This window comes from Lactuca serriola, chromosome 2 (genome assembly GCF_051521515.1).
Source record: "Lactuca serriola cultivar US96UC23 chromosome 2, Lser_US96UC23_V15, whole genome shotgun sequence".
Lineage (NCBI taxonomy): Eukaryota > Viridiplantae > Streptophyta > Magnoliopsida > Asterales > Asteraceae > Lactuca > Lactuca serriola.
The window spans coordinates 200,050,285-200,062,605 of NC_136409.1; the positions used below are offsets into that span (position 1 = coordinate 200,050,285).

Below are 12,321 nucleotides of genomic sequence, written 5' to 3' on the forward strand. Positions count from 1 at the left end.
ATTTTTAGTTAAACAAATGTTAGTTTCTATTGAATTTCGGTGCAAATCATTGTTTAGATTTTGCTAAGATGAAATATAAATACTTTAAAGAAATTTTACCTAGTTTTAGAGTTTAGAAAGATACAAAATAAATGGATATTAGGGGGTGACTTAGTATAGAGACCAAGGTAGCTCTACTTCTAGATTCGACATTAATGATCTGAGGAAATTATGGCATGAGTGTTTAGGGTGTTGGTTCATGCTTATTTATATACAAGTAGAGAAAAGAAGGCAAAACATCACCAAAGTAGCCTTCCTTGATTATAAAGTTTTTATGAAGTGTTTCTCCAATGATTTACCAAGGAATTCACATGGTCGCATAGTTCGCCAAGGAATTCAGTCTCTCGCATTGTTTGACATGGAGTGGGAAAGGTTCTGGTAAGGGAATGACTATATGCCAAGTACTCTGGATGCAGTCTTTGTTATGGAAAGCTTTGTTTCGGGACACCTCATCAAATAGGACGTTAAATCTTAATTATTTCAGTCAATACAAGCAACGATATAGTGATAGGTTTTGAAGACTCCCTCTAGAATTAGTAGAATTAGTGGGTTAGAATAATATCTTCATAGATCTGTTTAGGTTTTTTATAGGGTTTTGGTTGCCTTTGTTTTAGTTGGTGTAACGATTTTTGTTATATTGGTATATGATTAGTTGATGGAATAGGATAGTCTAGTATAAGTGAATCTTGAGGATTGTTAAGTTAAGGGTTATGTGAAAATTGGTAGATTGTTTAGTGATTGTCGTAGGGGTTCCACATAATCTAAATAAGATAGCTTTAGAAATCTCAATCCGACTTTATTGCACAGTTTTTGTCATATATATATATATATATATATATATATATATATATATATAGAGAGAGAGAGAGAGAGAGATTTAAATGTTTCATACATCTATTGTGTGTTAGAATGCACTAATAAGAATTTTGTAAAAATAAAATTATTATTTAATCAAATAAAGATAAATATTAAATTATTTCCATAATTATATGTATATTAAATGATATCCATAATTATAATTCAGTTTTTATGGAAACTAATTAAATTCATCATTAATGTCAGCAATAATATTCTTTTAGAATGAATTCGTATCTAGAAGAATGAGATTGTATTCTAGCAGAATGAGAGTGTATTCTAATAGAATACACTCTCGTTCTTCATATTTCATGCAACTTTATTATATTTTAAGTGAGTGTATCCTAAAACAAAAATACGAATTCATACATAAAAACCTAAATACGAATTCATTCTCAAAGAATGTTATTGTTGATATTAATGACGAATTTAATTAGTTTCCATAAAATGAGAATTATAATTATGGATATCATTTAATATACATACAATTATGGAAATCATTTAATATCTATCTTTATTTAATTAAATAATTATTTAATTTACTAAATCCTATTGGTGCATTCTAGCACACATTAAATGTAAGAAACAAAATAACCGAACCATATGTATGTGTATATATATATATATATATATATATATATATATATATATATTGCCTTCAAGTATGAACAAGTGTTCGAATGTCTATCTTATTTCCTAACTATCTGTGACTATGTATTCATCTGGTGATTCGTCAGTATTAGCATAAACTTCGGGATGTTTTGTATGTTTAGACTGGTGTGTCTTTTGTGGTCCTATGGGGTTGATGGATCCTAGGGGAAATTGGTTGCATGCCTTGAGGCCCACTAGCATGATGAATGGGTTCCTTCAAGTCAGTGGGACGACGGTTGTGTACCTCCATGCCCATTAAGGTGATGGTCGTGAGTCTTTAGGCACAAAGTGGGATGATGACAAGAACGGTAAAGTGTCACAAGTTTGTAGTCCTAATAGATGGATGGTGTCACAACGTATCGTGAACCTTCATGTGTATGACTTGCTCGGTAGAACCCGACAGTTTGAATTATTGAGATTCATAGGTTTGTGTTCCATATTATATCATGGGTTTGGTTAACAATATTAGAGTATTGGTTCTAGGTTTTTAATCACTAGGTTCGTTGTAGTATCCTTGGTTGACTTTCAAGTTGATGAGTACCTGAACTAGGTGAACAAACGATTTGTGATGTAAGAATTTTGAGTCGTTAGGTTGTGTGCTTAGAAAAGTATTGTCTTGACAGAGAGTCAAGACGATATACCAAAAGCCTTTTTGGGCTTGTGTTAGGAATGTAATTCTTTTTAAAGTTGTTATAGATGGATTGTCCAAGGAAGACCTGCATTTTGATGAATCAAAAGGGTTTCTCATAGGAGGAACAGTTGGCTCTACATCAAGAAGATAATTATCATTCTTGAGTATCAGTTTCCAAAGTTTCACACCAATGTATTCCGGTTTTGGGAAAATTTCGCAAAGATTTTAGGATAGGTTTGGTATTCTTGATGGTTAATAGTTGTGGTTTAGTGAGCAAAGGTGTTTTTAATTGGTGAAGATGTAGTAGCAACTCAGCCAGGGCAAATAATGAGCTTGGAAAACTTATTAATATAGGGCGAAAGATGTATTCTAAGTGATTTGTGGAAGTGGATTTCAAGGAAGAAATCTAATTCAAGTGGGGAAGAGTTGTAACACCCACTTTTCGGTAAGAGTTGATATATTTACGATTTAAAAATTAGACTATGAATTGGGGTTTTTTTTGAAGGGTCGTGACGTGGCTACTTAATGACTGTGGTGCATGCCATGTCATTAAGTAGCGACGCGAACTTATGTTAGTCGTGATGCATTGCCATAATTTCACAAAAATCCTAGATCTCGGGATTTGGGCCCTATATAATGGTGCTAACTTTTAGGGTTATATTTCATTCTTCAGCCTCCACCTATGAAACGTATGTGTGAAACCCTAGCCTCCATATTGGAAGTGTTATTGAGTTTTTGTGCCTTGGAAATATGTGTTGAAGAAGGTGATCAATATTTTTGGTGCAGAGAATCCTCCACACGTGTAGATCCAACTTAATTTTTCTTTTGGACCCTTTGTGAATATAAATATCATTGGTTTATGTGTTTTTATGCTTAGATCTAGGTCTTAGAGGGGTATGTGGCCAATTTTATCCATTTGAAGTTGATGTTATTGGCTTTTAAGAAATCCCAGAACCTTCGAATGGATTGGAATAATCTTCTTACCATCTTGGAATAGAAAAAGGTGTCTGCATAGGTTCCCTTTGAACCATGCACAAACTCTTGACCTTTTTGAGTTTATCTTGAATTAAGGTTTGAGTTTGGGAGTGATTAAGCCTTGGATCTGGATAAAGTTGGAAAATTTATCTAGTATAAACCTTAGAAGATTTAGATATGATGATTTGATCTTTGGTCTTAAAGGATTAAGAACTTTGTAATATCCGATTTTCAAAAATATTGTTAAGTAATAAATTAGAATTATTGAGTTTTTTTAGGGGGGGGGGGGGGGTTCCCTCGGTAATAGGGCGAATGATGGAGGGATGTGGTGCGACCTATGTCGCGACGTGACCTTTAATGTAGCTCATGGCGCGGCGGACCCTATAAGCCTTGAGCTTTGGGCCTATTTAAGGGCACATATGTAGGGTTTTGTAATTTTGGCAGCCTCCATCTCCAGAGAATCCCTCTCAACCAAACCCTAGCCTCCAAAGTGTTTGACCCTTATTTCCATGATTCTTTAGACCATTGTAAGTGTTTTTGGGGAATATTGCATTTTATACACACTAGTTTTGCACAACAGAAAAAAAACCCTATGTGTACATACATCCTATGGATCTAGGTTTCACTATTATAACAACCTACTCTATGAAAACTGGGAAAATACTAACCTCTTGATCTTCTTGATTCATTGATTGAGATATCACAACCACTTTCCAAGGATGATAAGGACCCAAACTAGGAATTCTTCTAGTGGAATTACACCTAAGGCACGAACTATCAAATATGAACCCTAATGGAGAGGAGGCTTGGGATGAAAATTCCAGTAACCCTAGAAGGGTTAGACTTTTCATCCCGTGAGAGGTAAGGGAAGAGGGGGAACAAAATTTAGAAGTTAGGAGCACCTAGGGGTTGATCCCTAGCTCCCTATGTATAGGCTCCTACTGTTTAACCCTTAAGCAACTCAAAAACCTGATAAGGCTTATCCTTATCCTTCCAAAATTCGTCACCTGCCATATCATGGAGCGTTCTTGAATATTCCAATTAATTACCAATGAGTTAATTAATATCCCACCCTTTTAAAACTATTTAATTAATTCCAAAAGAAATTCTAATTAATTTATTAATTCATAATAAATTAACAACCTTATTTTTCTTCGAATTCTTTATTGCTTAATTGGGTCATGAGGGTAACCCAAAATGACCCTGTTATTATTAGAAATATTATCAATTAGCTAATTTCCTTGAGCACTCTTTACATTAAGTATGAAGTTCCAAGCTTGTTACTTCGTCTTCTAGATCTAGATTTGTGAGACTTTTGGTGTAAATTGGTCCCTTTTTGGTGTTCTTGGAGTTCGGAGAACTCCACAACCTTATGTATGTCTTGTTTTGCTCTTGGACTTATTAAGGAGTTAGAAAAATAGGAATGCATGCACTTTCTTTTGTCTCATGCCTGAGTTATGGTCCTTATGGAGTTAGATTTAGAGTTTTGAAGTGTGTGAACCTTGGGAATGAATAAAGTTTGAAACTATATCCATTAAGACCTTTGTGAGATCTAGATCTAAGCATTTAGACCCTTTGCTTAGAGGATTAAGACCTTAGATTAAAGTTGGTTGAACAATGTTAACCACGACGCGATTGTCAGGCAGTTGCGACACTAATCGTGATGGCCAGTCGTGACTATTTTGGCATTTATTGACCGGTACGCGATCAAGGAATTGAATCGCGACACAGGGGTCGTTAACCGTTGACTTTTTAACCAATTTGACTTTAAGTCAAACTTGGAGGTTTTAAAGCTATAAACTAGGGTTTAGCCCCTATTATGTTCAAGTGGTTCCTGTAGTTGATTTTTGAGCATTCGTGAGTGTAGATTGACAGTTTTTAATATTATATCACCGGAACACTCAGTTGTCGAAACACTCAATCACCGGAAGCTAAGTCGTTAGTGATTGTATTTTATTTTTTTAGAAATCAGAACGAGGGAGATGGATCTTTTATCTTTTTTTATTGGTGTAATAAAAAGAAAAGGATAAAATTAAATTAAAAGGAAAATTTGACATTTTAAATATTTTCAAAAAGTTTTGAATCAAAACCGCAACAAAATAAAATTTCTGAACCGCTAGTTAAAAAATAAAATTAGACCAAAGTCCTAACTTTTGACTAACACAATAACTATCTTATTTAATAATGAAATTTTTGTGTTAGAACGGATTCGTGATGATTTCGTAGAAAAATTAAATTACCTTCTATTTTTTATTATTATAATTATTTCTATCCATTAAAATTATTACAAATCATCATTCAATTTAATTTTATTTGATATATTTTTAATATAGCTTTAACGAATTAATTAAAAAAATATGAAATGATGATATTTTTATAATTTTATTGGTAGGAAGATTTATTAAGTAATCAGATTTACAGTATTCCATGATTTCCCTATCTTCGTTGGAAGTTCAGAAACTTGATGCCGTAGGCAAAGACGACGCAGAAGAGGATGACCCAACCAACATGAGCCAAAGCAACGTACCCAAGAAAATCGTACTCAAACCCTAGAAATTCTTTAATAAATTCTTTCACTGTGACAGAATTGTGGTCTAGAACAACTATAAGGCTTTCGTTTTGACCAAGCTGAGATGTGATCAGGCCGTATAAAGTCCACGCCACCGGTGAACCCCAGTAATACCACCTCCACCAGATCGGTATTTGCTGCAATGTTCAGGTTATTTTTAACCTGTTAGATTCTATTAACGTAATTCATTCAAACTAATAATCACTCTAGATTAGTTGTCGTACCATTCTGGGGATCATGAAACCAGAAAACAAGTTCCATAACCTAAGGAAGAACGACATAGTAATGGCTGCAATCTGATAATTGGGTGTGAGGGCTACAAGCATCATCCCGTATAATGTGAAATAGACAAAGCACATGAATATGAAGAAGTAGAACCATAGAAACTTGTCTGCCGACCACTGGAACCCAATCATGGAGTAAAGCAGAAGAGTGTATATGAGTGTCTGTATTCCTACATAAACCACCTCAATGGCCAACTTCAGCCAAAATAATGATCTAGTTTAGTTTTCCATATAAACACTTGCAAATATAAACATAAATAGTTAAACAGTTTTCTTGTACCTGGGCAAATGTGTAAGGAATTGTTGAATACATCCCTGATGCTTTCTCACGATAGAAAACCGTTCTTTCTATAGACACCACAGACTGTACAACTGCAGTGTTGGTCCCACCAAGAAACACCACAGCAGCATACATAGCTCCCATCAGATTCATTACATCTTGTTGTTGGTTCCTGTTGAAGTCACGACCCATAACCTTTCAGAAATGCACGCCATAAATGAAAACTATATGTTCGATTTCTAATTTCTTACAATTTTTGGCCTTTGTCCCAGAAAATCACTCCAAAGAGTATGCCAATCACTGTCGTCATGAAGAACCGGACAGCATTATACTGTGGATGCCTCCAGTAAGACCAGTGTTGTTTCCATAAACAAGCCATGCATTGTGTCCGAAAGGATTGAGAGTACTTTGTAGGGAAGTAAAGGTCATGGGATCCTGGTACTGGTGTACTGAGCACCTTAATGAGCTCTTGGCTCCTCCTGTAACAGAACCCTTTAGAAAGAAACTTAGTAGAATCTAAACGATGATGCTTAGGGATTTTGTATTCATACTTATAAAGATCAGAGTTGGCATAGATATCTGCAAAATCAACACCAAGTTGATCTTCAACTGCTGAAGAACTAACTTCGAGCATCCATGTGGCCGGATTTTGACCTTGTTTGATTTTGTTAACCCCTGGAATAGACTGACAAGTTTGTTCGAGCTATTAGATTCTTTGCATTGTATGAATGGAAGCATGAAAATTAGGGATGTACTCACTTCAAAATATTCTATTAGGCGGTTAGAATGGTGCCCGAGAGGTCCGGTGTAGGTGATCTTACCGCCTATTTTCATCAATAATAACTGCAATAAGGTGAGGAATTTTGAAGATAATTCACTCAAATGAATCTAGAAAATGGAAACATGGATACTTATTTTAAGATAATTAACCTCGTCAAAAGCCTCAAAAATATCGATACTCGGTTGGTGGATTGTGCAGACGACTGTACGACCGGTGTCGACCGTGTTTCTAACAGTACGCATGACAATGGCAGCAGCTCTTGCATCAAGGCCTGATGTCGGCTCATCCATGAAGATGATTGATGGATTTGCAACCAATTCTACTGCTATTGTCAGCCTCTTTCTTTGTTCTGTTGAAAGACCATCTACTCCTGGAAGCCCAACTATCGCATTCCTTAACGGGTTCAGTTCCACCAAATCCATGATTTCTTCGACAAACATCTAAAAGACATGTAGTTGTTGGTATTTTTAGAGTAATCCATTGAACTCTTATTGCACTCCCATTGTGGATGCCCTAAGAGTAATGATCAAAGTGTTTCTGCAAAAAGGTTATTCTTCCAGCAACCCATGAACTGCCCCACACTCCTAGCTAGGTGGCTGGCATAAGAGCCCAATCCACACAGGAATTTACCATCATGTGCTACGATGCTTGGGAAAAAATGGTCAAAGCTGTGAAAACTATAAAAAATTTACCTGGCGAGTTTCTGTGGTTATGTCTGGAGCAAGGCGTAACCAGGCAGAGTACACAAGGGACTCATAAACAGTGACATGGGGAGAATGGATATCGTTTTGTTCACAGTATCCACTGACACGAGCAAATGTTTCTTGTTTTTTAGGGTAACCAGAGATGCTGATACTTCCTTCAATATACCCACTAGTCTTTCTCCCAGCTAACACATCCATCAATGTCGTCTTTCCTGCCCCACTGATTCCAACCAAAGCTGTCAGAATGCCTGGGCGGAATGTGCCACTGACATCTTGTAGGAGTTGCAGACGATCCTCTTCGATTCCTTGTGTTTTCATTTCCTGATAAATTTGTCAAATATTTATGTCATTCTTTCACAGATTATCCCAGGAAATCATGTTTCTGAATCTTGGTTAGAACGGGGACTTACAGCAGGCATGGATATATAGTAATTGACATGGTCAAATGCAACTGAGAGCGGCTGAAATGGGAGCACCAATCCCTTCGTAACGATGTTTCTTGTTGCCATTTCTGTTCCTGTTTGTGGGTGTTTCTGCTTCTTCTCATCCTCTGTCAGAACAACAGTTTTTGAATCTCCCGGAGCTGGATTTTGGATCAAACTTGTGTATAAGATGCAACTATAACCCGTGAAGATAACAAAAGATTAAGCAAATAAACATAAACGAAAGTCTAGCTTACGGTTCAAATATGTCAGAGCTAACACAAAGAAGAGGTTAAAGAGATGTGAAAACCCGAAAAGTGCAATGATACAAACCCAAAACATATAATCGGTTGTGAACATTCCCCTGGATTTGAGAAGAACCTTTCCAACAGTTGGTTCACTGATTCGTGGATCAGGATTCGGCTATCACACAAGTGAAAGCTATTTATTTCACAAACATGCAAAAAAATGCATTTGTAAGTTGTAACAAACGAAGCTTACAGTGCTCCATCGATCATCTAAAAACTCGTTGATCACAATAGCATTTTGTCCATACATTATTGGGGAAATGTAATAGCCCCATTTCATCCATGGGCCAATGTCGTCTTCAAGAAACAAAATATGTTAAAAACAAGCCCAATCTAGTACAAAATCCAAGAGCTAGGAATAGGATACATACCTTTTGCAACAATGAATCCACCGAATACAAAAATCAATAGCAACGAAAAGGTGGCAAGAGCACCTGCAACAATTTGCATTCTTCCAAGTGCAGCAATGAAACGGTAAAGAGAAGAAGCCATTTGATGTAGGCCAATATAAGCCAAAAGCTGCCGGAAAAACCTGATAATATTCAAACATGTTAGATTCATTCAAATTTTTACCTAATTTCGTTTCACAAAAGTGTTGACTACTTGCCTACTAGCCGAAGGAGCAAAACCGGTAGTGTAATATGTTAGAACAATCCATATTACTGACTCTATGATTGATATAGGAATCTTCATGATCCATATGGGTATTGCAAATGCCCACGCAGGGTAAAACATTGAGTCCCTCTGTTTGAAGAACACAGGAAGCCTCATAATCGTCAACGCCAGCTCAGCAACCCCATTAAACATCACATTTAAAAGACCGAAGAACAAAGCACCAAAAAACTTGCCACCATCTTCAAGTCGACCACTCTTCATTTCAGTTCTAAAGAACACCGTGAAAGCAATGACGGACATGATAGTAATCTGGGTAGTCCTGAATATGTACACAAAAGCATTCCGTTTCATCAACAGCCATTCTCTTGCTAAGTTTGCTTTAAGGAGCTCCATGTTTGAAATACCATACTTCTTAGTCACCAAAGCAGCTGGATGCATTTGGGTTTTGTCATAAGGAAGGGCAAGATCGTGATAAAGGCGCTCACCGGTTTCATACTGGCTGAAAAGCTGACCAAATTCAGATACTGAGATGTAACGATAAGGTTCGTTTCTTTTGAACCAGTATTGCTCTTGGTCTTTATTTGAAGTAACTTCTTGCAAAAAGTCTGCAACTCCTTTCCTTTCCGGGCATTTGAACCCTACACTCTCAAAGAAAGCAAGAATTTCTTCACGTGGGCCTTGGTAGACTATTTGACCTTCAGAGAGGAGTATGATGTCGTCAAATAGCTCAAATGTTTCAGGTACAGGTTGAAGAAGGGAAATGATCATGGTTACATCCATTATGTGAACCAGTTGTTTCATGTATTTGACGATTTGAAAAGTTGTTGAACTGTCTAAACCAGTTGAAATTTCATCCATGAAGAACACTTTTGCAGGTCCAACCAACATCTCTCCTGAAGTTAGAGAAAAAAACAATATTTTTTGATGCATGATGAGAATGATAATAAATTTTGGAAATTGTTTTGTATTAATTATACCCGTAGTAGCACGTTTCTTCTCTCCACCGGAGATTCCTCTTCTAATCTCATCACCTACCATGACATTAGCACAAATATCTAATCCAAGAATCTGTATACATTCAGTTCAAATCAACTAATGTTGCTAATAAATTTAACTAACTAAAAATTTTAAACAAAAACGTAAAGATTGAGACAAACCTTTAAAACATAATCTGTAGCCAAGCTAGAATGTTGACCAGATACTGCAGTCGCTTTCATGAAAGCATCGATTTCCGGGTCCGGTTTAATCCCTTCATTTTTCTCACGTCGTGAAAGTTCTTCCAGGAGGTCGTACCTGGTTCCTACACCAAGACACCGCCCAGCAAAATCAAATGTCTCCCTAACTGTCATCTCACCATGATGAACGTCATGTTGGCTAATATAAGCACAAGTCCTCTGAGGAATAAACTCAGACATCCGATGACCACAGTAAGTAATTTCTCCGGCACCGACTCTGAGATCTGAATCCAGTACTCCGGCAAGTGCCCTCAGCAATGTCGTCTTCCCAGAACCAGGAGGCCCAAGAAGTAACGTTATCCTGAAAAATGAAAATTCGTTAAAATAAAATAAATAAATAATTGTTTCCCGATGTTTAAAATGGCACCAAACAAACATACCGCGATGGCCTCACAATCCCACTCACATCACGCAAGATTTTGACCACCCTTTTCTTGGATGGAATAAGCTTAAAGAATCGAAGAAGTCCCTATCCGTAACACATAAAAGTTTAGAAAGTGCCGATTTTTATAAAGTGCTAAAAATCAGCAAACAAACCTCCATGGTGTTGAGGGTGGCGTTTAGTAAAGTAGGAAGAGCTCTGGACCCCACATGAACGTCTCCTTCGATGGATAAGTTCTTGTAGCGTACTTGGATCTTTGGAATATCAATCCCGACCCTGTTTAGAACATATAATATTACTATTGAATAAATTGAAATTTTAATACAACTCACTTATTATAACGATTAGTAGGATTTTAATTAGTTTCACCTATCGGTTCTAGCTCGAACTCTATTTAGAAACTTTTCGTTATCTTCTTCTACAACTTTGAGTATACTTCCCATGAGCTGTTTCTTATCTTGAGATCCAAGATTTGTGATATCGATTTCTTGATGAACGATTTGTCCATTATCAAGAGCTTGTTTCAAGATTCCTTTCTTTAATCTATCGTATGTAGGTAGTCTCTCAATAGCAGCCCATTTGAGTTCTTCTTCATCGTCGTGCCTCCCACTTGCGGCAAAAGCATGGTCACCACCTCCTGGTGCCGCCGAGAAAGCCTCCCTGGTACTAGCGGAAGCCCAGCTCCTCCTACCGGAAGATGAAAAACTCATTGACCTCGCCAGATCATCTGTTGCCGCCATCTTCACCACTCAAACTGCAGAAATTGAGTTTTATTAATTATGAGCTAGAATCAGTGATTTTCATGGTTCTGGATATATCCATAAACTATAATGGTGTGGAAGAAAGATCTGATTTGCTTTGAAATTATTTGGTCATTAATATAAGTTTTTTTTTTGTGTGTGTGTATTATATGACATTGACCCTGTTTCACCGGTTACATCTACTACATCTCTCTCTCTCTCTTTTCTTTTTTCTTTTTTTGATATGCTAAAATTTAAAAATCAATCCACGTGCGTTTGTTTTTTGTTTAAGAATTGATAGCTGCATTCTTTAAATATAATTCAACCCAATTACACCATATGTAGTTGGCTTCATATTCAAATCATTCAACTGCAAATGGATCCTCAAAAGTCCCTAATTTATCCTTTAATTAATTACACAATCCCCAAAAAGAACTGCCTTGTTATCTTCATCACTTGATTCATGGTCACCGTCTTCTTGATACTCGAATGATATAAAAATTGCGGCTCAGTACATATATAACTTCTTACTAAACAAGTCTGGGTCATGCTCGAGATGCGTGTTCCACTAATGAATACGAAGGTTTTTTGGGGATTCTTTGAGGTCCGTTCACTTTCCATCGGTTTTCAAAAAGGGTCGTGTTGAACTGATGAAAATCTACTCCTAAATTAGCATCTAATTCTATCTATGTCCACCACGAGACTTGAACTATCGACCTCAAAGAGGGACGACATCATTTGATAACGTTGGCTATAAGCCCTTCGGGAAAAAAAAGGTCGCAAATCTAATGTGGTTTTTGATGAATATGAAGATCATGACTTTCGACCCTGGGTTCCAGTTTTGAAGGAT

General features: G+C 36.6%; 1 protein-coding gene across 3 annotated transcripts; it reads right to left on the reverse strand.

The window, feature by feature from the left end:
- Positions 1-5,498: 5,498 nt before the first annotated feature.
- Positions 5,499-11,604, reverse strand: LOC145088084 (pleiotropic drug resistance protein 2-like). Of its 3 annotated transcripts, XM_079026289.1 has the most exons (18): positions 11,101-11,598; positions 10,887-11,007; positions 10,730-10,818; positions 10,272-10,650; positions 10,092-10,182; positions 9,107-10,007; positions 8,871-9,031; positions 8,693-8,796; positions 8,449-8,614; positions 8,180-8,352; positions 7,758-8,090; positions 7,215-7,505; positions 7,044-7,127; positions 6,836-6,969; positions 6,536-6,763; positions 6,285-6,456; positions 5,945-6,199; positions 5,499-5,857 (listed from the first exon to the last, which is right to left on the reverse strand). In XM_079026289.1, exons 1-18 carry the CDS (start codon positions 11,469-11,471, stop codon positions 5,588-5,590), a joined length of 4,323 nt encoding a protein of 1,440 aa, XP_078882415.1. In that variant the 5' UTR covers positions 11,472-11,598; the 3' UTR covers positions 5,499-5,587. The 3 variants fall into 3 exon arrangements, with proteins under 3 accessions (XP_078882415.1, XP_078882414.1, XP_078882417.1); XM_079026288.1 differs by having other exon boundaries at positions 6,536-6,969; positions 11,101-11,599; XM_079026291.1 differs by lacking the exons at positions 5,499-5,857; positions 5,945-6,199; positions 6,285-6,456; positions 6,536-6,763 and having other exon boundaries at positions 6,838-6,969; positions 7,044-7,108; positions 11,101-11,604.
- Positions 11,605-12,321: the final 717 nt, after the last annotated feature.